At 40.7% G+C, this 26374-nt stretch overlaps 1 protein-coding gene across 1 annotated transcript in view; it reads left to right on the top strand.

The window, feature by feature from the left end:
• Positions 1 to 25771, top strand: part of Rh3 (Rhodopsin 3) — a 104428-nt gene extending 78657 nt beyond the window's left edge. The window contains exons 6-8 of the mRNA XM_067146644.2: positions 6275 to 6435; positions 6515 to 6616; positions 25307 to 25771. Coding sequence (XP_067002745.1) covers positions 6275 to 6435; positions 6515 to 6616; positions 25307 to 25415 — 372 coding nt within the window. The 3' untranslated portion in view covers positions 25416 to 25771. The remainder of the gene's footprint in view (positions 1 to 6274; positions 6436 to 6514; positions 6617 to 25306) is intronic.
• The last annotated feature ends 603 nt before the right edge of the window (positions 25772 to 26374 follow it).

Below are 26374 nucleotides of genomic sequence, written 5' to 3'. Positions count from 1 at the left end.
GGCACCATATTTACCAGATTTCATTTCAACGCAGCAATTTATGTATTTATTTTGAACTCTTAACTCACTACTTGTTACCACATTTAAAAACAGGACATTCGTAAAAATCTATAATAAGGATTGATTATAAGACTTCGTCATAAGAGTACTTATAACTACTGTCTTCCACTTGCTAATCTTTCTTTAGGCATTTGTACCTACAACAGTATCCTCTTATTTATATTTTAGACCTTCGTTAAAAACTACGAATAAGAACAATCAGGATCCTGACTTTTCATTCTTTCAGGTATGATATTTTTAGGCTGATGATGCCCTCATTATGGGCGAAACATGTCCCTGTATCTAATATGTTAAGATCTATTTTTTAAATTTAAATAAAAAATCTTATGTATTGAATAGGTGGAATTTATAATCTAGTATAATTCTTTGACTTTAAGTAGGTACATTTCAATACGGACCTTAATATGACACTAGTACACGTATAAGTTTGAGTGGAGCTTTTAAAAGTAGGAAGGAATAATATGAAGATAAAGTTGGAATTTAAGAAGACAAATTGGGGAAAATATTCATTTATAGGAAGATGAGTTAGGGACTGGAATAATTTATCAAGGTGAAATGTTCAATAAATGTCCAAATTCTTCAAAATCATTTAAGAAAGGACGAGGTAAACAACTGATAGAGAATCTGCCACCTGGGTGACTGCCGTAAATGTAGATGAGTAGTGATTGATTGATACTCAGCACTACAGAACCTTCAGCCAGGATTGTTGCTGTTGTATACTGTCGTTGCCTACGAGATACATAAGGCCGGGAAATACAGCACACCAGACTCGGCCTCGAGATACTTCCGACAAGCGCCGCTAGAGTCTTTACTGAGCTGTCTCTCCCGCTCATTGCAACACGTTCCAGTACGAAAACCTATAAAAATTCACTAAAACTAGCAATTTCAGAAGACACCAAACAGATGTGAGATAAAAATATAGACCAAGAGCAGTTGTATGACTTACTTTCTACAACGTATTTCTTACACTTTGCTTAAACGAAATAAGTAAATCACGAAAGAAGTAGAGAAGTCTATTAGCGAGTTTGTCACTTCTTCCCGTTTTCTGTAATTCTGCCTCAGTGTATCCGATAAAATGATGGAGATGGCGGTCATAAATAACTTTGGGTTTAAGAACCATCTTATAAATTATCAGCTATCCTACCTTTTCCTCCACACGTCTGATGTTGCGACATTCGTATTGAAGCCGCTGTTTGGAGAGCGACGTTATGCCCGTTTCACCATTAGAAAATCGTATATAATGTTTAGCATCTTCTAATGTGGTACAGTTAGGCAGTGCAAAGATCTCAAGTCTATAGCCAGTAGGTGCTTTCCTATGCCACAGGACACAAATGTTTAGCGTCGTTTCTTCGTATTTCAGTTTTTCTTCCCGTAAGATTCAGTTTGTTCTAACAGGAATAAAGATCCTAAATGATAATTTGTACCATTATTTTCATTTTGGTTTACCTTTTGGTCAAGTTCAGATACCTTAAATAATTTTTCTGATTTCATTACCGTATCCTACTTCTCAATATAAAAACTGTTTTCCGTAAACTGGCATTTTAAATCTCATCAATATATATTTAGATTTAACATAGTTACTCGTAGCCTTTCCTTGACATAGAAACGAGACTTGTAGGTAATTCTTTTTTGTTTGTGGATGACGTAGAACAGTTATATGCTGAAGATATGGTTTGTTCATCGTTATCTGAATCAGAAATTTTACTAAAGTTTGATGGCAATACGTCATTTCTTGGAGCTGGAGCCTTCCTGCGTTTGACACTTTTCTGTTGTGAACAGGATAAACGCTAACAACAGAAGGAAATTCGTTGGGGAGAATTCGCTTGATTGATATGCTTACACTGAAATCTGATGTATTAAAATGCAAGCTACATACTCGTGCCTCGAAACAGCTTGCCTGCATTTCTTTCTTAAACCGCACCATGAAGGAAAAATGTGGAACGTCACATTTTTCTATCTTTTTAGCGGTGTCCGAAGTACATAAAGGTACACAACAGTGCACCATGCTTTTCAAACTCACGAACACTCACCGACAGAAACAATACGCTCAATAAATCAACACAAAATCACAATTACTCCGTACATCACAATGTTGAAGTTCGTCAAGAGCAGAACAGAAACCTGACATCTAGCGGCCAAACCGTGAACACGGTCGGGCCGTCTGTCCAGCGGCAGATTAGTAGCTATGTCCCCGCCTTGTATATCTCGTAGGCAAAGATACTGCGTAGCACACGTAGTCATAGCGCTCTTCACGCTAAAATAACGCTCACACTAGAAGCACAGCGCCGATGAACATCTATTCCATTTTGATACAGAAAATTCACGTGCCATGTAACATTTACTTCTTCTTATTCTTATTTTCTTATTCCTCTTCTGATTTTACAGCCTCATTGAACCACTTCAGCGAAAGGTGGATCCAAGATTCCATAAAGAGAGGGACTAAATTTTAAAAAAATACCATACAACAAAGCAAAAACAAGTAATTGGCACATTTATGAAATTTTCAAGTTTGGTACAGTTAAGGTAATTTATTGATATTTATTTCACCACAAAATTCCATTAAATAATGTTTAACGTACTATACCTATCAACTTTACTATGTATACTTACGTATTAACAGTTCACATCAATCAACATTCGATCAATTAGAAATATCAAGCCTTTGTGGTTTTGACTTAAGAGATCTTCAATATTTATTGCCCTTTCCTTATGAATGTTTGCTAATGCAAGGCCATTAATCGCATTCTCTCCCGTTGTACTTGTAGGTTTTTAGCTTACGTAGGGCCGAGAAACTTCTCACCGTAGAGGCTGTCATGACTGGCAGGGTGGCAATTATTGGTAGCAATAGTCTAATATTGGGAAAGAAATCTTCATTACATAGAATATATGCAAATTTTTAGCTTCTGCTCTCTTCTGGATGCGATTTTGTCCAATAATCTCTCCATAGTGATATTCAGCACATGTTGCTGTGCAGTCTGCTACTTTAATAATTTCGTGTACTGAAAACTCTGACAAATACTGGGAATAACCCCAATTAAAGAGGTCTCTTTGTAAACTTTATCACAAAGGCTTATTATGGGTTTGACAAAAGGCAAGAATAGCCTACTACTTAACTGAAGTATTCCTTAGGATCTTAGCAGGCACATTCATTCTTTGAGCTTACCTGCCACAAATAAGAGGGAGATGGATTTCTTCACCCACTGAAGTAGCCATGTCACTAGCTGCAATAAAAATGCCTTTACACCTTCCAACGGTATTTTTTCTCGTTATATTCAACCTGCCTTATTACTGTGCCAATGTAAGACAACGCAGATGATAAATATTTATGATCTTTTAAGTACTTGCTTAGTTTCACAGTATGGGTAAAATAGTGAACAGCTGTTTCCAAACCAATGATAATTAATTTCTTCTCAAAGCTATGCCTTAGGCAACAGCTTTACTTAACATCTCACTATCTGGATCTTTTGTCTGTTCAACATTAGTTCCTGAAATAGAATGAGGCTATCATGTACGAGGGTCGAGTCATAAGTCATAGCAACTATTTTTTTCTCGCGAACAGGAGACAACACGGAAAATCTAAGATATGCATTTGGAAATACGTATAGGACATGTATTTATGCATAGTGCCTGAAGACAAATTCTGACTTCATGAGATTCTCGTAGGAAAGTGACAGAACACAGGCTATTGCTAAACATTGCTTTATTATGGTATAGACAGCAAATACACAAGACTACGTACAAAGGACAGGTCACCACTGGTTACAGGCCTTCGAAATAATCACCCAAAGTTTCCACTGTGCGTGTGACACCTCTCTCCGAAATACTGCTACGATGTCCTGTTTGTTAGCAAACCGTTGTCCACGTAATGGCTTCTTACCTTTGGGGATTAGATCATAGTCACACACCTAATGTTTCCTGCAGCTCTGCATGGCATTGGCGTGCATTTCTGCCGCGGAGAACTGCTATATCAATATACGATCCTCCTTGTTGACTTCCATTTTGTGACGCGCTCACTCACACACTGAACTTGGGAGCATGCTTAGACCCACACTGTTGTTTACATACACCATCTAGTAGCATCATACGCAAGTACATACCGTACGTTTCCAAATGCATATCCTAGATTTTCCATATTGCCTCCTGTTCGGGAGAAAAAAAATAGTTTTCTATGACTTATGACTCGACCTCCGCATTTCTACCCAATGAGTAGGACAACATGCATTTTACTTGGTCTTTTTGGCTCACTCTCTCTCATATCAAGTTCACTAATATCACTCTTTGAAGAGCAGACATTCTTTTCGCAGAAGCAAATACAAATGTTGTCACCGATGATGTAATCCCTAACATATCCTTAATTCGCCCAATATCACAGCTTTCTGTATGCACAAGTTCAGTTGATGGCTGAAGCAGTGCGTAAAATGGCAGAGGTTGCACATTTAAAATCCGTGCTTGGGTTCCAATGAAAAGGAAATGGCGTACGGCTTTTAGTGCCGGGAGTGTCCGAGGACATGTTCGGCTCGCCAGGTGCAGGTCTTTAGATTTGACTCCCGTAGGCGTCCTGCGTGTCGTGATGAGGATGACATAATGAAGAAGACCCAGCTCTTGTGCCAGAGAAATTAACCAATGATGGTTAAAATTCCCAACCCTGCCGGCAATCGAACCCTGGACCCCTGTGACCAAAGGCCAGCACGCTAACCATTTAGCCATGGAGCCGGACTGGGTTCCAATAAATGTATCTGAATCTGGTGTCCTCATAATGTGACCATAAAGAGATCCTCTGTACTATCTGTGATGGGCTGCAGTTCTCTGAACACCATTGTCCATCTTTTTGATATATTTTATTTATACATGTTCTGGCTATTCTTTTCTACTTTTAGGATTTTATCAATTCTGTTTCTCTGAGTGACTTTAAAAAGAGTTTCCTTCCATATGTCACCTCTTGTTGAACCACCATCTTGTAATGTTTTAATTTTGTTTTGATCGATAGACATTTTTTATTGTATGTAGACCTTGTTAACTTTTGAGCTTTACCATTTTACCATATTAGTTATTTCTTGCCGTGCACGTTTTTCATCCAAGTTGTACATTATAATTTCTCCTAGATATTTAAATTGTTTCACTACTTTTACTCTCCTGTTATTTACTGTTATGTGGTTTATTACTAGTGGATTTACTACCATTATCGCAGTAATTTTTTAATTATATCTGGAATCCTATTTTTGTGCTATATTCTGTAGACTTATTTGATTTCTGGCTTCTTGAATATTATTAGCTAGTAAATGTAGCAAAATCCCAAGCAATTTAAGTTCATTTCATCTTTCTTGGTTCTAATTTTTATTGCATAAAATGAATTTCATTGCAAATCCCATATTGTTGATAGTATACTTTTTAAAGGTACAATCAAAAGTTTCACCTTTAGAATACCATAAAATTATTTTAAATTAGGATGGCATTAAGAAGTGTCGGGACATATTTCGTCCTTCTTTTTGGACATCATCAGCCGAAAATAATTGTAAGATGAGTAAAATAAACAAGGTCACGAATACACATTAACGATTCACGTTACCGAATACGTCAGGTAAAAATCTTTCTTTCTTTCTTTCTTTCTTTCTTTCTTTCTTTCTTGTCTTTCTTAATCTGCTTACCCTCCAGGGTTGGTTTTTCCCTCGGACTCAGCGAGGGATGCCACCTCTACCGTCTCAAGGGCAGTGTCCTGGAGCGTGAGACATTGGGTCGGTGATACAACTGGGGGCCTCCGGGGGTGGCAGCTAATCACACTAACCACTACACCACAGAGCGGACGAGGTTAAAATACATGATAAAACTTGAAGAATGTTCCCAAAATCCTGGAGCTCAATTGCTTTTTTGTTCTGTTGAAATAAAGATAAAATGAACACATGTAATTCTTCGAATTTTATCGTGTATTTTAACTCGACGTATTCGGTAACTCGAATCGCATTTTAATGTGTATTTGTGACCTTGTCTATTTTACTCATCTTACAATTATTTTCAGCTGATGATGTCCAAAAAGAAGGATGAAACATGTCTCGAAACTTGTTAACGTCACCCTAAGTAAATATAATTATTTACTATTGTAAAGGTGGAACCTTTGATTGTACCCTTAAAGAGTATCCCATTTTTATCTTCTTAGGATTTTCCTTGTACTATTCCCCCATCACATATTCTAGAGAATGTAGCTGTATTGTGCTTGCAGGCCAAGAAAATGAACGTGGACTCTCTGAGAAGCAACCAACAAGCCAACCAGACGTCAGCTGAGATCCGAATTGCCAAGGTAGCCATTGGGATCTGCTTTCTGTTTGTGGCTTCGTGGACGCCATACGCAGTCATGGCTCTCATTGGGACCTTCGGCAATAAGTAAGTAGAAGTGCAAGTGCGTTGCGGTGACCTAGCTGCTAGCTCACTGCGTGCGATGTAACACGTCTTTATGTCGTAGGGCACTGCTGTCGCCAGGAGTCACCATGATACCAGCTTGTGCGTGTAAAGCTGTGGCCTGCCTTGATCCCTATGTGTATGCCATCAGCCATCCACGATACAGGTAAACCTTTCAGAAAATTGTAAATAACTTAAGAATAAAAACGGAATTTTCAATAGCAACTTTTCAGGATAACAGAGATGACTTTTAAATATTTTAAAAACTCCCACCTTCTTTTGGTTGTTTACAGAACCCCTTGTACTTTCTTTTAAGTACTGTGCTTGCTCTCCTGCACATACCCTGTGAGGCATCATCTAACATGGATCATATTCCCTATCCTTTGAACTAATATGAGGTGGTGGTTGTGGTAGTGATTATTGTTTTAAGAGGAATGCCGCCTGCCATCCTCTATATAACACTTAATAGAGATAAAAAAAATTGAGGGTGTCTGACACTTCGAAAAATGAAGGTATCCGCCAAAGGAACACAAGGGCCTCTAAGGACGTGAAAATGAAAGACTCCCTAGGCCTCTAATACCGTCGGGGTCGGAAAGGAACAAGAGTTGACCAAGGGAGGTCGGATAGGATAGATGAAAGCAAATACAGTACAGACAGTACAGAACACTTCCGGATTTAGCCTTGTTAAAACGGGAGACAATTCACAAGTGGCGCGCCTAGTGGCATGACCTGGAAATTCGCGCTAAATTCAAATATCAATGGAAAGTCATATACGGAAATGGATAAATAAATTGCGTCTAGGAATAAAGTGTTATCAAGATATTAACTTTAAAGTTGCTAAGTGCTTCTAGATAACTTAGGGTAAATGAAAGAAGAATACACTGGTCTGCGAAGATTTTCCGGAAAAAGTGCTTGTATATGATTTACGTTACATTTAGTGTCCTTATGTAAAAAATAATACCATTGTTTCGTATCACGTACAGATTTGTCATAAGCCCGTCTCATGTTTATGCTAATGGAGCTTCTTCGTTGTAAATGAGGTTTGGATTGGTTGTATGGACTGCAGGTATGGACATGTCTGAGAGAAAATATTGTATGTGCTCTGTTTTGGATGAGAGTAATCATACAGAAACACCGGAAGAACAATTAGAACAGTTGCAGTTCGCGCATGCGCAAGGTCAAAACGCCAAGATCGCGTTTCTCCGAAGTCTGAGAAGAGAATCTGAGAACGTGTGTCACGCCTTGTTTACAAGTCTGCACTTGAAGTCGATTGAGTGAATAAGTGAGTTTGTGTTAAAATGGCAAGTGGCAGTGATGTTTGGAGGCGAAAATGTGTGAACAAACTCAGCTCTTTCTGTTATATATGTGGTCAATATACAATTAAAGGCCAGAAGCAAAATATTACGCCATTTATAAAAAGCCTGTACTTGGCATAGTTTAACATGAAGTTAGGTGATCAGGACAAGAATTTCGCACGCCATATTGTGTGTAAAACGTGTGTAGAAAACGTGCGGCAATGGTATACTGGGTTGTTTCCGCCAATGCCATTCGGAATCCCAATGGCTTGGCGGGAACAAGGGAATCGTTTTGTGTACGGTATGTAAAGTGTTCGGGTTGAATACGAAAAACAAAAAACCACAATGTGTATCCCTGCCTTCCATCTGCCATAACCCCGTACTACATGGACCCGATATTCCTGTCCCCAGACCACCAATACAGTTACCAGAGAGCGTGCCTTCGTCATCTTCAAGTGAGGAGGATGGTGATGATGATACCTTTGTGCCGGATATTGAGGATAAAACTCCACGTCGTTATAATCAGTGTGACTTAAATGATTTGGTGCGTGATCTAGGTCTCACTAAAGAAAAGAGTAAAATTTTAGGATCAAGATTAAAAGAGATAAATTTTTTGCTTCCTGGGACAAATTCATATTGTTACAGAAATCGAGAGGAAGAATTCCGGCAGTTTTTTGTTCACGAAGACGAACTTGTGTTTTGCTGTGATATCCCTGGCTTGATTCGTCGTCTTGGAACTATTTACCAGGCAAAGGACTGGCGTCTATTTATTGATACCAGTAAAAGACGTCTCAAAGGTGTTCTTCTGCACAATGGAAATAATATTGCTTCAGTGCCAGTCGCCCATTCAACATCTTTTCATGAAAACTATCACAATTTATCTATGGTGTTGCAGAAACTGAACTACAATGAGAAGAGATGGTTACTGTTCTGTGATTTAAAAGTGTGCGGTATCATATTAGGGCAGCAAGGATGGTATACAAAGTTCCCCTGTTTTCTGTGTGAGCGGGACTTCCGGGACAGGGATCGTCACTGGTTAGAGTCTGAGTGGCCCAAGAGGAACAGTTCGTGTCTGGAGAAAAAAAGAAGAACATTGTAAATCGTCCATTAACTGATACTCAAAGTGTGTTATTGCCCCCTTTACATATTAAATTGAGAATTATGAAGCAGTACGTGAAGAGTTTGGATAGAGGCAGTCCCTGCTGTCGGTACCTCAGTCAGAAATATCGAGGACTGTCGGATGCCAAAATTAAGGAAGGTGTTTTTGACGGCCCCCTAATTTGGAAGCTTATGAAGGATCTGACATTCAGTACGACGTTGAACAAAACACAGCTTCAGACATGGGAATCATTCAAGGATGTTTGTAGAAAATTCCTGGGTAATGTTAAAGATGTCAACTACCAACAGATTGGCATGATATAGGCTTTTGGGCTTATGCCGTGTCAAGAAAACAAGGTGAAATTCTTTACGTTTTGCAGAGCACAGTTCTCTGCGTCATCAGAAGAAAACGCAGAGCACAGTTCTCTGCGAAACGTAAAGAATTTCACCGTATTTTCTTAACACGCCATAAGCCCAAAAGCCTATATCATGTCTACAAGTACGGGCCGTGAAAGCATCAATGGCAACATACCAACAGATTGTGCTGTACAACTTCCAGAAATTAGGTTGCCGCATGAGCTTAAAATTATATTTCCTGCACAGTCATCTGGATTATTTTCCTGAAAATTTAGGAGTATTCAGCGAGGAACATGACGAGCGGTTCCATCAGGATCTAAAAGAAATGGGACGAAGGTATCAGGGGCGATGGGACGTCTCCATGATGTCAGATTACTGTTGGTGTCTAATGCGAGATAACACTACTGAGGAACACAAACGCAAATCAACACAGCGTTCATTCACATCAAAGTGCAGCAAATAATAGTGTTCTTGTACTGCGATTCATACATTCTAGCAATGAACATATTACTTTTTTGCATATTCGTTGAAATTTGATCATGTTCCATTAAAATTGCATACATTCTCTATTGTGGTGTCCGACTCGTTGGCTGAACGATCAGCATCCAAGCCTTCGGTTCAGAGGGTCCCAGGTTCGATTCCCGGCTGGGTCGGGGATTTTAACCCTAATTGGTTAATTCCAATGGCACGGGGGCTGGGTGTATGTGTTGTCTTCATCATCATTTCATCCTCATCATGACGCGCAGGTCGCCTACGGGAGTCAAATAGACAGACGTTCACCTGGCGAGCCGAACCTGTCCTGGGATATCCCGGCACTAAAAGCCATACGACATTTCATTTCATTTGTGGTGTTTTCTATCGAAATTACAACAAGATGTCAACTTTGGATTTAAAAAACTGTACGTGATAGGCAAAAACGGTTTAAATATTTGAAATCAGCACACCTAAATTAGGGTAAATTACCTCTTCAACTTTTCGCCGGAGACATTTTTTTTCGCAGGCCGGTGTTATTTAACAGGTTATTACGTGAAGACTGAAATTAGACATATATATACGGTAATCAAGATGTCAAATGCACTGCTGTGAAAGGGCTTGGTCTTTTTTTTGCTTCAACATTCCTGCCTGAATTTTTCCGGTTAGATGTGTCTATTCCCTCATTAAAAAAAACATTGTATCATCACAATAAGACATGTATTGTCAATAAACAGATCGGCACATTCTTATCTTTTTCTCTTGGAAGGACCACCCCTTTTGAAAGGGTCGGTAGCATTTGATGTTTCATTTTTTTGGGATTTTCTGTGTTGGTACAGATCACGGCTTTAATCTGAGGAGAGGGATAAAATAAAGAAAAGCATGAAAATGCTATCAATAGTTATTGTAGAAATTTTCATAGATGTTATGGTTGGCAATGTTTACTCCTTCACTCATTGGGTTGACTATTCTGTGGACTGGTGTTATCATGTTTTGATTGTGAATAAATTTTTTTAATGAATATTGAAAACTGAATAAGTTGTTACAAAAATAATGTAGGCTATATGTAGGTCTACGACCTAATCAACATATGGCGACCGTTGACAGGACTTAACGTAGACTTTGTTGAATTATAATTTGATGATGTCTGTCTGTTAGGTCATCAGCCCAGAGGTTGGTTGGATCCTCAAATAACACCACCAAAGGCTATGCAGTTATAATTTGATGATAGCGAGTATAACTGTGTCTGTATAGGCCTATCCAGTATAACGTAACCTGTTGTTTACTTTCATATATCGCAATTATGGCGTTTACACAAGTAACTAAGAGAAGAGCGGTTATCCGCACATTGTTCACGAAAGCTTACAATGCTATCACGGGCGCCCATAGGATAGTTTGTAGCAGTGGCGTGCATTGTGGGTATGCAGGCTAAGCCAGGCTTACCCGTTGGATTTGAGAAACAAAGTAAACAAACTAATGCGACTGTAAGAGCAACAATTAATTTTATCTTGTCAGTTGCCAATTTTTTAAACTACACAATTACTCCAGTATGGTTTTCTGCAGTATGTATAAATAAATTCTGCAGAGCGAATTTCTGCAGTAGCGAGGGTACGCGATACACCTACCGCTTGGCTCGCCCAGCGTTGAGCTCAAGGTGACGCATGCGTAGTAACCGCGCTTGGTAAGCCGACAACTCAACACTGCCCGGCTTGATCGCATGGTGCAGCATTATCTTATTTACGGTGATTTAGCTTATTGCTGAAACAGCTCTTGTGAGTGACAACTGACAGCAGTGAAGAACTTATTAAAAGTACGAATATCCAATGCCTTTTAGAAATGAAATATAGTTTTTTCTTAAATATAACAGTGTGAGAAAAACTTGGCTACTAGTAGGTACCAGCGTTATAGTGGAGCATGTGGCGTGTTTGTAGGAGTGGATATTCTAATTATTTTCATATTAATAACACGCAACGTGGACAGTGCTTATAATTAGCCTTTGTCGTGAGTGCGTACTTGTGTATTTATGTAGAAGTATTAAGTGAAATATAATTTCTTCTTACTTTTCAACTACCGTATCGTAATATTTACGATGGCTGACTCAATTTGTGTGATTGAACAACTGTTAGACAAGCAGTCTCGTTCTAAGAGCTTATTAGAAATTGTTCAATCTGGGAAACCTTCTCCAGATATGTCCAACCTTAGAAACGCATAAAAACAAAAATCAAGAGTACGTTCGTCGTTTCCAAAGTTCACAGTACAGTAAAACAGAATGGATTGCTGGAAGTTCCAAATTTAATAAACTGTTCTTCTGGCCATGTTTACTCTTTGCAAGAGACCGAACGTTGGTGTCCGACACTGGTTATGAAAAAATGAAATGTCGTATGGCTTTTAGTGCCGGGATATCCCAGGACGGGTTCGGCTCGCCAGGTGCAGGTCTTTCTATTTGACACCCGTAGGTGACCTGCGCGTCGTGATGAGGATGAAATGATGATGAAGACGACACATACACCCAGTCCCCGTGCCATTGGAATTAACCAATTAAGGTTAAAATCCTCGACCCGGCCGGGAATCGAACCCGGGACCCTCTGAACCGAAGGCCAGTACGCTGACCGTTCAGCCAACGAGTCGGACACTGGTTATGATAATCTGAGTAACTTGCACAGTGCCATTCAAAAGCATGAGATATCGTAGTCACACATTTCTGCACTGTTAGAGCTGAGAACGTTTGTAAAATCTAGAATTGATGTTCAGCTCGATGCTCAATTGCCGTCCAAGCACTGTACAATATAATGAAACCGTTCGAAAAAACAGAGGTGCTCAAACGATTGATTGATGTTGTGGTTTTTAGCTACTCACGAATTACCATTCCGGGGACATTCTGAGGGCGAAGCTTCTTTGAACAGGGGTGCTTATTTGGGTGCATTGAACTTACTCGCCACTTACGATGCGACGTTAAGTACACACCTAGAAACATCGACCGTGTTTCGCGGAACTCCAGACAGGATAGAAAATGACTTAATAAGGGCTGTCAGTGATGTAGTATTAGAAAAAGTGAAGTCAGATATAAAACAAGCTATTTTTGTTACCCTTCTTCTTGACGAGACTTCAGACATAATGAATTTGTCTCAGCTATCAACCACTCTGAGATACGTTGATTCTGAAAGTGGTAAAGTTCACGAAAGGTAAATTTCTTTCACTGATGTCAGCGAAGATCGAATAGTCAGTGGTTTGCTTGAACATCTGTAAAACATTGTTACTGAGTTTGACGTAAATTACAGGTTGGTTGCACAAACGTTCGACGGAGCAGGTGTGATGGCCGGCCACACAAGTGAATTAAGATACAAAGTACAAAAACTATTTCCGAGGCCACATTTATCCAATGCTTTAGTCACAAGCTTAATCTGATTTTGTCACAGTCAGTTTCCTGTGTCAAGGAATGTAGAATATATTTTCAGACCTTAGCGGGATTAGGAACATTTTTCCACAAGTTCTCTAAACGATCTCATGAAATGAAAGAATTTACAGCAAAGAGGATGCCTAGAAATACTCCTACACGGTGGAATTTTTCATCTCGTCTTGTTCACACAGTGAAAGAACATTTCACTTCATTCCTTGAATTCTTTCGGATTGTTTTAGATGAAAGCTCAAACTGGTACAGTATACAATAGTAGCGGCACAATGCCTCATGAAATTTCTAACTAGCATTGAAACTTCCTTTTTTTACTGATTTTAGCAACATTTTTACCTTCACTTATATCGTTTCCAAAGTCCTTCAATCCAAGCGTTTAGACGTCCTATATTGCTCCCAGAATATTCAGGAAATCAAAATAGAGATACTAAACCTCGGGAATAAGTGCGACGTAACTTGATCCGAGACTCTGGTCTATCATGGTGTCGAAGACTCTCCACCAACTAAATGAAAATATCGGGAAGAAGATCCAATAATTTCAAGGAAATTCCTATACCACTCGATTCTTTACCACATTATTGTACAATTAGACTAACGATTCGGGTCATTAAACCAATTACAGTTTACATCGTTATTGGATCCTCTGAAGTATGAAACGTACTAAGGTACTTTTCCTCATTCTGCTTTTGAAAATATTTAGCTGTCCTATAAAGTCTTGTTTGATTTTATCCGATTGAAGAATGAACTTACTGTGCTGTATTATTTTGACGAATTTTATGGTCAACACCCTCATCAGTTAGTGTGTTCTCTGAAAAGCAAACAATTAGATGCAGCTCTGCCTGAAGTGTACAAGTTGGGTGTACTTATAGTAACTGTTCCAAGCACAACAGCGTTAGTTAAAAGATAGTTTTCAGCTCTCAGGAAGATTAAGACTTATCATAGGGCAACACAGAGACAAGAGCGACTTTCAGACTTGGCAGTTCAGTCCATAGAAGAGGAAGTTCTGCACCAACTGAAAAGTACAGACACATTTTATGATAATGTCATCACAACATTCACAAAACAAGAGAGGCGACTAGATTTTACCTTCCAGTACACTCAAAGCAACAAAAAATATTGCGGAGGAACATCATGCATAGTTTTGTTAGTAGTGGAGCATACAGTGGACAGTATAAGAACTTCTGACAAAAACGTAGCAAGTAAGTTACTATCAATTTTGACATAGGCCTATCTGTACAATGTAATATGAATGATGCTGTTGCATCAGTGTCAGAGGTACTTCAAGTCGGCTTCCAGGCTGAAGGGTGAAAAGTGTAACAGGTCAGAGAGTTTTCTGATACATACATAAGAGATCAAGGAGATTTTTAACATAATAGTGACGGGTAATTCATGAATTATACGTGATTTGTACTAATCTATGCACTTTGATATAGGAAACTGAATAAAATAACAATTATCAGACATAAAACGTAACAATGACACGCTTGTTTCCGTTTTTTACGGATTATGCACTGTCATTAGAAATAAATAAGCTATTTCTATACATCTCAATAAGTTAATTGCAGCTTTAAAATATAGTCTATATCGATTTTTTAATTCTACAGAAGTGACGTCACTAGTTATTTAGTGTTTCCCGAAAAGCCAATGATTTGACATGATACCTTACGCTCTGGTTAGAAGTTCTTCAATTTTCATGATAATATAGAAGTCTATATCGTTACAGCTTGATTACATTCTTTTATATATCGACGTACGTTAAATTGTACTTCCTACGTCAGGTAATTAGTACGTCCTACTTTGGACAGCATACCCACTTTTCGAAACCACCGCACTCCACTGGTTTGTAGTGTGGGGGGTGGGGGCTAGACCTGGGGGTATGTAGTATTTTTAATACTTCGGAATATTTTCCCTTTCCCTGAGGGCTAGGAGTGGGGGAGGGGGCGTCCCCACCTTGCCCCCGAGCATGGGCGCCCATGAATGCTATAGACGAACTAGTGACGCAGAGGGATGCAAATTTACAATTAATAAAGGCGCGTTTACTAGTGCTCGAAGAGAGAAGAAACGAGTTGTCGGAATTGGACAGTCAGATTTGTGAAAACATCTGTGCTGAAACAAAGGAAGAGTAGTTTGAAGAAGTACTGATGGCAGAAATGGAGAAATCAGAGGAGTATACCTTACGTTACCACAGCATTAAAGGTAAGGCCTCCGATTTGATCACAATGAATAGCGCTGCTCATACTTCATCTAGTTGTGTTGGTGATCGTTCGGGAAACGAAATATCTCTTCGTCTACCGAAATTGGAATGAAATAAGTATGACGGGAAAATAGCCGGTTGAATATCATTCTGGCCAGAGTTCTCACAAATTGACGAGAGCCAGTCGGTAAGTAGGGAAGAAAAATTTCAGTATTTGATTCAAACCACGAAAGAGAATTCACGAGCACGCGTGGTTGTTATGAGTTTTCCTCCCTCAGGCGAAAATTACGGAAAGGCCATTCAAGCAATTAAGGATAGATTTGGGCGTAATGACTCCTTACTGAGTATTATGTTCGGGAGCTACTGAGTTTGGTTTTAGAAAAGAAGACAGTCAAGATCAGCATTTTGTACAACAAACTAGAAACGCAGTTACGGACACTAGAAGCATTAAATGTCTTCTCGGATAATTATGCCGCATTACAGAATGCCGCTTATAGAATCGTGTCTGCCCACAGACATATTGAAGGTGTGGCAACGTTCCATTGAACCCAACAGGACACTGCAGGAGCAAATGGATAATTTAATGCTGTTTTTGAAAAGAGAAGTAGAAGGGGAGGAGAGAGTCGCTATGGCAAATAATCAGTCCCTTTCCTATAGCCAGGCTAAGAATCCGGGGAAATCGCATGATACGGACAAAGTTCATTTTGCCTCTGCGATCGATCTTGTCGCACTCGGAATTGAATCTGACTCTCAGAAGTGTGTATTTTGTAAAGGGGTAAATCATTATTCAACATAATGCCTCCATGCACAAAAAATGACAGAAAAGACAGAAAAGGGGTTCTGTTTAAAGTTAAGTGCTGTTTTTCTTGTACCAAAGCAGGCCATTCTGCGCAGCAATGTCGAACACGATGTATTGTTTGTCGTGGACGACATGTGCCATTATTATGACCATCTGTTGAGAAGTACCAAGTGGAAGAGAAAAAATGTGTTGAGGGGAGTCACCCTGAGAGTAAACGAGAAGAGGTTTTCGTGTTCAATACTTCCTCTGTTGATAGCAATTTGACAATTAGCTCCCAAACGGAGGTCTATCTACAGACTCTGCTAGTTAATGTAAAGAATGGTGACAAAATCAGGAAGGCCAGGTTACTGATAGACAGTGGATCCCAACGTTCGTATATTTCTAGTAAAAGAAATGTCATATGGCTTTTAGTGCCGGGATACACCAGGACGGGTTCGGCTCGCCAGGTGCAGATCTTTCTATTTGACGCGTGTAGGCGACCTGCGCGTCGTGATGAGGATGACAGGATGATGAAGACAACACATACACCCAGCCCCCGGGCTATTGGAATCAATCAATTAAGGTTAAAATCCCCGACCCGGCCGGTAATCGAACTCGGGACCCTCTGAACCGAAGGCCAGTACGCTGACTGTTCAGCCAACGAGTCGGACATATTTCTAGTAGTTTGGCCGAAGAAATGAACTACTTTCCGATTAGGGAAGAAAACATTATTCACTCTCTTTTTGGTAGCAAGCCAACAGATGCGATAAAGTGCACTTACTCAGCTTATGTTATGGCTTTGCATGCAACTTCATACCGTTAGACCAGAGAACAATAAATTACATGTGCGATTCCATCAGTAGAAGTCAGGAACGACGCGAGGGAAGAATTACTGAGAGCACACATTCCAATGCGCAGAGATTCTAGGACTCCAATTGACAACTCGATAGGTTCTGACATCGCGGGAAAGTTGTCGACGAGTAAAATAAAGACTCTACCTTCAGGACTGGTACCCACTGAAACCCGTTTAGGATGAACGGGAACGGGGAAGAAAAAGGAAGTATGCACCGTAGGAATAAACTATCTAGCCAAGCATGCAAGTATTGCGAATACAGTCACTGCATTTAGTATTACTCAGCTACCTGTGTCTGATCTCTGGAAAATGGAGACCGTTAGGATAACCGATCCAGTAGAGAATGCAATGAAGCGGGAGAAGAGGATGTCAGCACTGAGGTATTTCAAAAATACGGTTAATTTTGTAGATGGCAGGTATAAGGTACGTCTTCCATGGAGGAGAGACGCTCCAGACCTTCCAACTAATAGAGAGATTGCAGAAGGCAGATTAATTCGACCGGGCGAGTTGGCCGTGCGGTTAGTGGGCTGCGGCTGTGTGCTTGCATTCAGGAGATAGTGGGTTCGAATCCCACTGTTGACAGCCCTGAATATGGTTTTCCGTGGTTTCCCATGTTCACACCAGGCAAATGCTGGGGCTGTACCTTAATTAAGGCCACGGCCGCTTCCTCCCAACTCCTGGGCCTTTCCTATCCCATCGTCGCCATAAGACCTATCTGGTGACGTAAAACTACAAACAAAAAGAGATTAATTCGAATGATCCGAAAATTAAAGGTAAAGCGTGGACTACGAAGAATATGATACCATTTTACGAGACTGGGTGAAAGAAGGCATTGTCGAAGATGCAATGGATCTATTTACAGGACACTACCTTCCTCACCGCCCGGTACTGAAGGAAATGAGTGCAACTACGAAAGTGCGTTCCGTGTTCGACGCATCGGCGAAAGAGAGAGGTTTCCCATCACTGAACGACTTCCTTGAAGAAGGACCGAACCTCGTTGAAATCATACCAGAATTCCTCTTGAGGTTTCGACAACGGGGAATAGGTATCACAGCTGATATATAAAAAGACATTTTTGCAGATAAGAATACACCCAGAGGAGATAGACTACCTGAAGTTCTTGTGGTATGAAAATGATGAGAAAGACCTACGAGTCCTTCGTCATGCCACATGCCAGAGTCGTATTCGGTGTTACGAGTAGTCCGTATTGTAACATTTTGATGAATACTAATAAATAAAATCATGAATAAAAATATATAAATAAAATTACTCAAAACTTAATAAAGTTAATAAACATAATTAACCGAAATGTCCGTAGTATGGGCGCCAGAGTTCACCAGAATGGATCCCTCGAATTTAAATAGAGCATGATAAACTTTATATCCCAGGGCGTGTACATAATGCTGTGTACTGGTACATCTGCTGCAAGCCTTACCTAACCTCCTGAAAACGACTAAATAGGTAGGAACTGCACCTAGGTTCATCAATAACTCCACTGATTCCAAAATAGCTAACTATATTCTTAACAAAATCCGTGCATGAGCACCTCATCAACACACAAAATTATACATATAATACACACACAAAAGATTGCTGGAAGACTCCATATTTACAACAACAACAATAATGAAAACAGTGGGAAAACGAAAGCGAGAACTAAGCTACCATTTATAGATAGTCCGATGAACAATGTACATACATGTAGATAAATACCCTTCACTGTCTCTGTATCAATACTACTTGCTAATTCTCATAATCAGCACTTCTAACATCACACAGATACTGTACCTCGTAATACTGTATTCACAGACTTTAACACTTGTTGTAAAGATATATACATTTAAGTAACACACGCTTGTCGACCCTGAACATAAATTATGGAAAGGCTGAGATAGCTTTCACCAACATATAATGCCAGGCTGCCACAAGTGCTACAATACTTAATGCGCAAGCACTCCACAATCTGTCGATCAGCCACTTTCCACGAACATAACAAGACTACGCTCCACGAACGTTTGAAGTCCAGTCCATTGCAGCCGTGTCACTCCAGTACCGTGTATCAGCACTACTTCCTTCCCGTACAGTGTGCCAGTTGTGGTTCCTTCATACAGTGTGTCAGTTATGGTTCTCTTCCGTAGTGATTGTCTGGTTCCCGCCGTTTGATCAACCTTTATAGACATCAGCATTCCCCTTCCTCTCAGATAATACGCCTGGATTGGTCCTTGCCAGCCAATCATGAGTGATGCTCTCGTCAAGACCATGCCCTGAAGCCATACTTGGCCCCAAGAAATAAACAAACGCTGGGGTATGTCACATGACTCATAAAACTTTACTAGTACAATAACATCAACAAACACATCTCATCAGACACTGGGATGCCCGCATGAGCCATCCAAATTACCAGAGTCCAATATAGTAATGTTTCCCCACTCGTGCAAAACAAATTACTCAGACCTACATATGTGGATATCTCCCAGCTTACAAATATAAATGACAAAATATACAAATGAAATACAAATAATAATAATAATAATAATAATAATAATAATAATAATAATAATAATAAATCCAATACTGACAATAATATCGCTAACTTCTACATATAATTCGGGGGTGTGATATATGTACTATCACAGTATCTCCTTGGAGCAGTTCTTGAATACCACCTAGAAAAATGTATGAAATCTACTGATCCAAAGGAGGTTAAATTCGTGGCATCATTGAAGAATAATGTTTATGTTGACAATCTAGTGACAAGCCTCGACCGGGAAGAAGAAGTAGAGGAATTCGTTTCTCTTTCAAGGACCATCATGGCGCGGGCCGGGTTCGACCTTCGAGGGTGGGAGTGGACCGGACACAACTCTCCCCAGGAGCCTACACTGCTTGGCATTAGGTGGAATAATCGAGATGACATTTTGAATATCAATATGGTTTGGTGGGAGAAATCGTGGGAAATGGAAAATTTGACGAAAAGGACTGTTCTTTCAATAGTTCACCGCATTTTTGATCCGACTGGACTAACCGTTCCAGTATCGATTAGGTTGAAAAAGCTAATTCAAAAGTTATGGACCAGAAAGTTAGGATGGCACAACCCTATTGATGAAGTTACTCGAAGACATTTTGACAGGTGGTTGAAGGAATTGCCTCACTTGAGGGAAATCGGGATGATGTCCCATCTCGGCAGCGAGGAGGATATCTTACTGCACGTATTCTGTGATGGAAATCAGAATGCGTATGCAGCTGTCGTTTTTATCAGGAGCGGTTACCAGGGCGAGGTACACATTCTGTTAGTGGTAGCTAAAGCAAGAGTAACACCGCGTAAGCGCCTGACCATTCCTCAAGTGGAATTATTAGGAACTCTCATTGGGGCTCGTTTGTTGAAATCAATTCAAGAAAGCCTAGGTTGGAAAGAAGTCCCTGTTCATTGCTGGACCGACTCAAGCACTGTGCTAGCCTGGATTCTTGGCAATGAAGACAAGACTGTGTTTATTAGGAATCGAGTGAAGGAGATAAGCGAACTCACTGACGCACGCAGCTGGAGACACATACCAGGCGACTTGAACCCCGCAGATCTACCCTCAAGAGGATATACCGTCGCTCGAATCCAAATGGTGGAAAGGGCCAAAGTGGCTTGAATCTCACATGAGCTATGAAGTGGCAAACGAATATAATCTTATTGCAGTCACTTACAACACTGCGTGGCTGTATTCCGGCTCAGCATATATGAAAAAGTTGTGCGGATGGTGGGATGGATCTTCAGATTTCTCAACAATTGCCGACGTAATGAAATTAAAAGAAGAGGTCCGTTATCGACAAGTGAGGTAGCTGCAGCTGAAGATAAAATTGTTCTGCTCATTCAGGCAGAGTCCTTCGAATTTCCAGACGATCAGAGACTTAATAATTTTCAAGTATTCCAAGGCCAAAGGGGCATAATTAGATTCCAGACACGGATAGTCGAACGTGTCTACAAGGGCCCCTTCAGACTACCAACCTTGCTGCCTCCCAAACATACGGTGGTCAAAAGGTATGCGGAAGAATTGCATCGTAAAAATAATCATCCCGATCCAGCAACTCTCCTAGGTTTGTTGTGCGAGGGATTCTGGATCCTTAAAGGACGCCAGTTTGCGAGAGGAATTGTCAAGAAATGTGTTATTGCCGGCGTTTTCATGCAAAAACTTTGACACTCAGTACCCTCCTTCTTCGAGTCAAGGTTGGAGCCGTATTCGAAGTCATCGGATTAGATTTTGCAGGACCTTTGTATCTTCGTGATTCGTCAACGACATGGTTTGCCCTATTCAAGTGTGCTTGCTACCGCGCTGTCCCTCTGGAACTAGTTCCGTCTCTGTCAACCGACAGTTCTGACTTAAAAACTAGTTTATGTGGCACTGAAGCATTCATAATAGCACTGAGGCGTTTTTATCGCACGGCGTGGTCGACGTAAAGTGATCCTCTGTGATAATGGCACCAATTTTCTAGGAACATGTAATGCTCTGGAAAAGTTAGACTCGGATCGAATTGTTACATACAGCACCGGGGAACGCATAATTTGGAGGTTCAATCCGCCTACGGCTTCATGGTGGGAAGGCTTCTGGGAACGATTAGTGAACCTGGTGAAGCAAATTTTACGGAAGACTCTGGGAAGGCTGCGTTGTCTTGGGATGAACTTCAGACTGTACCGGTACTTATTGACTGTGAAGCAGTGATCAATGCACGACCATTGACTTATACAGCGGAAGATAATAAAGATCCTATTCCATTGACTCCATCCATGCTACTACAAGAAATACGAGAGACAGGAGTGTCTGACCTAGACTGCATTGAGTCTGCAAGCATCACTCGAAAAATTCGGTATCTGCAAAGACTGAGAGAAGAGCTAAGAAGACGTTTCCGTTCAGAATATCTGGGACAGTTAACTTGGACAAAACGACGTGAAACTATAAAGCCTATAGTTGGTGAGGTGGTAATAATAGGATCGGACAATCAAAAGAGGATTGATTGACCTTTGGCAAGAATTGAGCATCTCATTCCATGGCGAGATGGAAGAGTCCGGGTAGTTCAACTAAATACTAGCAGTGGTACCGTTGTACGTCCTCTACAGAGAGTGTACCCCTTGGAGGTCTAGTCTAGAGCCGAGAGTTACCAAACGATAACCCAGCTCAAGGATGAGGATGTGTCTAAATCCCCTGAAGAATTAAGAACAAGAACAGGAAGAAATGTGGTTCCTCCTAAAAGACTAAATCATTGATTTCATGATGCAGAGGAGAAAGAAGCCACTTGTCAGCTAGTCTCAGTGTCTTGATAATTTCCAATCTTGAGAAAATTGTAAATTAGGTGGGAGTATGTCGAGATATTTGTAGTTGGCAATGTTTACACCTTTACTCATTGGGTTGACTAAAAAAATCGAATCAAAAAGTTATTTCAACTCCTAACCCGAACGAGCGGCTCTTAGGCCATAGAATAGAAAAATAAAAATTATTGAAAATTTTATGCGTTGTGCATACCTGTAAGGAGAGGAAGGAATAGTGTAAGCTGGTGCAGAGCCCACCGCGACCCCCAAGATAACGGGTTCAAACCCGGCAGAGGTAGTCGGATTTTTGAAGGGCGGAAAAAAGTCCATTCGACACTCCATATCGTACGATGTCGGCATGTAAAAGATCTCTGGTGACATATTTGGTGTTTACCCGACAAAATTAATTAAATCTCAGCCATAGACGCCCAAGAGAGTTTCGGTTTACTCGGTCTGCCACCTAGTGGGGGCCTAGAGAAAAACGGAACGTCGAAATTGACGAGCAGACAGCCAGATGGCGTCAAATTGAAATGTCTGCACACGGTAGCTGAGGCCATACGATTATTATTATTATTATTATTCTACTGTATTTGATGAACGTGAGAAGCCTGGAACAAGTAAGTGGAAGCAATGCCAGGACTCAACTGAGAGCTCCGTGGTCGCCAACCCACGCTCCAAAGTTCAGAGCTCCTGGGCCCCTTTTAGTCGCCTCTTACGACAGGCAGGGGATACCATGGGTGTTATTCTACCTCCCCACCCACAGGGGATGAAGTAATATGAAGACGGAAGTTCAAGTTAGACTACATCTTTGGCATGAAGCTTTTTCAACCTTATCTTTTAAAATCAGCAAAATCAAGACAGTTGGCTTGGTGATGAGTAGAAACTCTCCAATTGTTCATGTAAGAATTGGAGACGAGAGACGGAAATTGCAGACAACTTCTAGTACTTAGGTAGTGTTCTGTCTTCAGACCATACCATACATCAAGAGATTAGCAAGAGAATACAGAAAGCTTCCACATTCTATCACGCCGTACGTCAAATACTTGGGGATGAAACATTTTTGTTCATTTCTTAGATCGGCTTGTACAAAATATAGCTGCTACCTATACTGGTGTATGGTCTGGGAGCAAGAACACTTACTGGATCAACAAAAAGTCGTCTTCAGGCAGCAGAAATGGAGTTCCTTCGTGCTTGTCTACAAAAAAGGATAAAATAAGGAATGTGGATATCCGACAACAGCTTGGATTGGAAAGAAGCTTGCTCGAGAGCCTAGAAGTGAAGAGATTGCAATGGTATGGTCACATGAAAATATTGGATCCCCACAAAGCTCCTCAAACATACTTTGACCACAGTGTTCCTGGAAAGAGACCAAGAGGAAGACCTAGTGAGGTTTGGGAGAAGCATATTTTCAAGGACCTTGGAATTACAGATGTGAACTGGTGTCGCAAATATGACAACATTCGTGGATGGAGAGGTCAAATTGGAGGAGGCACCCAGCTTGCTGGATGATGACAGTACTGCTATCATCATAATTTTACAGTTTCAGTTTCTGTCTTGCTGATAAGCCTCTTTCATTCTTGTGTATTTGTTTCTTTATGACATCATCCAATGTCCTGCGCCAGTCTTGACCAGCAGTGCACCCAAGTGTACGAGTCGGGCTGTTCTCATAACATTTGACCAGTCTCTCTTTGTAAGGGTGCATTATGTCCACTGTCCACACTTGTCAGTTTGTGGTCTGCTATGAGAATGTGAAACGTAACAGAAACAGTAGTCCGTTCATCACTACATACCATACGATGTCAGCATTTGGTGCTCACCTGATAGTTAAAACCCAACTATATGTCATCCAATAGCAGCCGAGATGGTGACAAATCCGAGTACCTGCACATGGCAAGCGAGACCTTACAATTATTATTACAGGAAATACTGAGATCAGTGGATTAGGACAAGAAAAGTAAAAGAACCCAGAAGGATTATTTTTTATTGTCTAGCATATTCATACAAATAATTACAAATTAAACATGCTTCCCCACACTATCAAAGGATAGAAAATGGTCCACCTATTCGATACCATTAGCTTATATATTGTCTTATAAAACTGGGACTAGTTGCGACCCCATATATATTGGGTCATCTTCAGCCACGCCCCAATTAGAAAACATATGCACACATAAATTAAACAATCCGGTATGTCACAATTTACAATCTTAATTTAAAATATTGATGAAGTCCAAATGGTATTGGTATTGAATAGGTTGGACCCTTCTCTACCCTTTGATAATGATCAATTGTCAATACGGACCATAATGAAATTCGTGACTTATGATGCTTTCCCAGTCAGGATATTTCCACGTACGTCTTGATTTGTCATATTCAATTTAATTTGGTCTGAATCTCTTGAGGTTGATGAGTCCAAGGACCTCTTGATGGCATTTCAGACACACTTTCACCATCTCAGGAAGAAGTTGGAGATGGCAAATGCTCTTATTTTAGTCTTCAGTTCATAGACTGTTTCGATGCGGCTCTCCATGGTAGCCTATCCTGTGCTAACCTTTATCATATAGCTGAATGTCCTCGGGAGTTAGTTACGGCTGTAGTTTCCCGTTGCTTTCAGCTGTGTAGCAGTATCAACACAGCTAAGCCATGTTGAGTATTATTACAAGACCATATCAGTCTATCATCCTGACTGCCGCCCTTGCAACTTCCAAAAGGCTGCTACCCCCCTCCCCCAGTTTCGACGAACCATTCCTTAGTCTGGTCTCTTGACAGATACCCATCCGGTATGGTTGCATCTGCGGCTCGGCTATCTGCTTCATTGGGAAATGCAAGCCTCCCCACCGCGGCAAGGTCAAATGGTTCACAGGGGAGGGATGGCTCAGGTCATACATGACAGATTAACCCATCGCAAGATCTAGAAAGTTTGGGATACTGGTGATTGTGTTATTGCTACTATTTATTTGCATTTTGAAAGGACTCCATGAACAGGATGATGCGATTGACCATATGAATTGGCATGTACTGACCAATAGGCAGGGGCAGCACTGGTGATGATAAACATCTGAAACAGGGTCGTATATATTTGAGATCCTCATAATGGCTGTCTTCCATTTTCAGGCTGGAGCTGCAGAAACGTTTGCCCTGGCTGTGCATTCAGGAAGACCAACCAGCCAGTGATACCGCCTCTACTGCAACTACCGTCGCCTCCGGACCGGTCTCCGGCTAGGCTACCTTATACGACTCGGCTCTTTTCACGGACACGGCTTGCTGGCAAAATACGTCACTGCAACTATACGCGCGGGGCATATTCATGACAATAACGTTCTGCTCATGATCAGTCTTTATCCTAATCTGTACAAGTAGATATTCTTAAATCCTGCTTAATGTGCCAATAAACTAGTTTCTAAGTCAGAACTGTCAGGAGAGAGGGAGAACTGGTCAACCCAACCATGAGGACTCTTTGCAGTGCCAACATTTTGCCAGTGTAAAGGATTTTTATTGTTGTTTACTTTTACCACACTGGATGTTCTACATCTGGTTGTGTCGTTCAGTAATAAAACTTTGTGTTGAAGCATTTATAAAGTGTGTACTTGCCTTCTCCCATGATCCTTGTTTGTAATGTCTTCCAGTCCAGCATTATTCTTCGTCGGGGACGCATTCTATCCACATGAGATATGACTCACAATTAACAGCTGCCTCCAACACCTCAGTATTGCTCATCTCCCTTGTCCAACTACTCAACACCACATCTAGAAAGTTTCCAGCCTTACGATTTGATTTACGTCGCACCGACACAGATAGGTCTTATGGTGACGATTGGATAGGAAAAGACTAGGAGTCGGAAGGAAGTGACTATGGTCTAATTAAGGTACAGGCTCTGCATTCTCCTGGTGTGAAAATGGGAAACCACCAATATCTTCAGGGCTGCCGACAGTGGGGTTCAAACCCACTACAGTCAAGCCTTAATTCTCCTTTTTTTGGAGGGACCACTGAAAGAACCCCATACAATACGGGAAAACAGAAAATTTGGGAATGATTTAAAACTATCAACTATTTGGCTAAACATCACAATAATGTAATGTGTATAATCATAAACTTGCAAAAAACTCCTGAAGCAAACCAAACTTAGCCCTAACAGGCCTTGACCTACCAAGCGAGTGCTCCTCGCCCGGAAAGCCTGCAGAT

The sequence above is a fragment of the Anabrus simplex genome, chromosome 1 (genome assembly GCF_040414725.1).
Source record: "Anabrus simplex isolate iqAnaSimp1 chromosome 1, ASM4041472v1, whole genome shotgun sequence".
Lineage (NCBI taxonomy): Eukaryota > Metazoa > Arthropoda > Insecta > Orthoptera > Tettigoniidae > Anabrus > Anabrus simplex.
The sequence above is the reverse complement of the archived record's forward strand: the minus strand, read 5'-3'. Positions and strand labels throughout refer to the sequence as shown.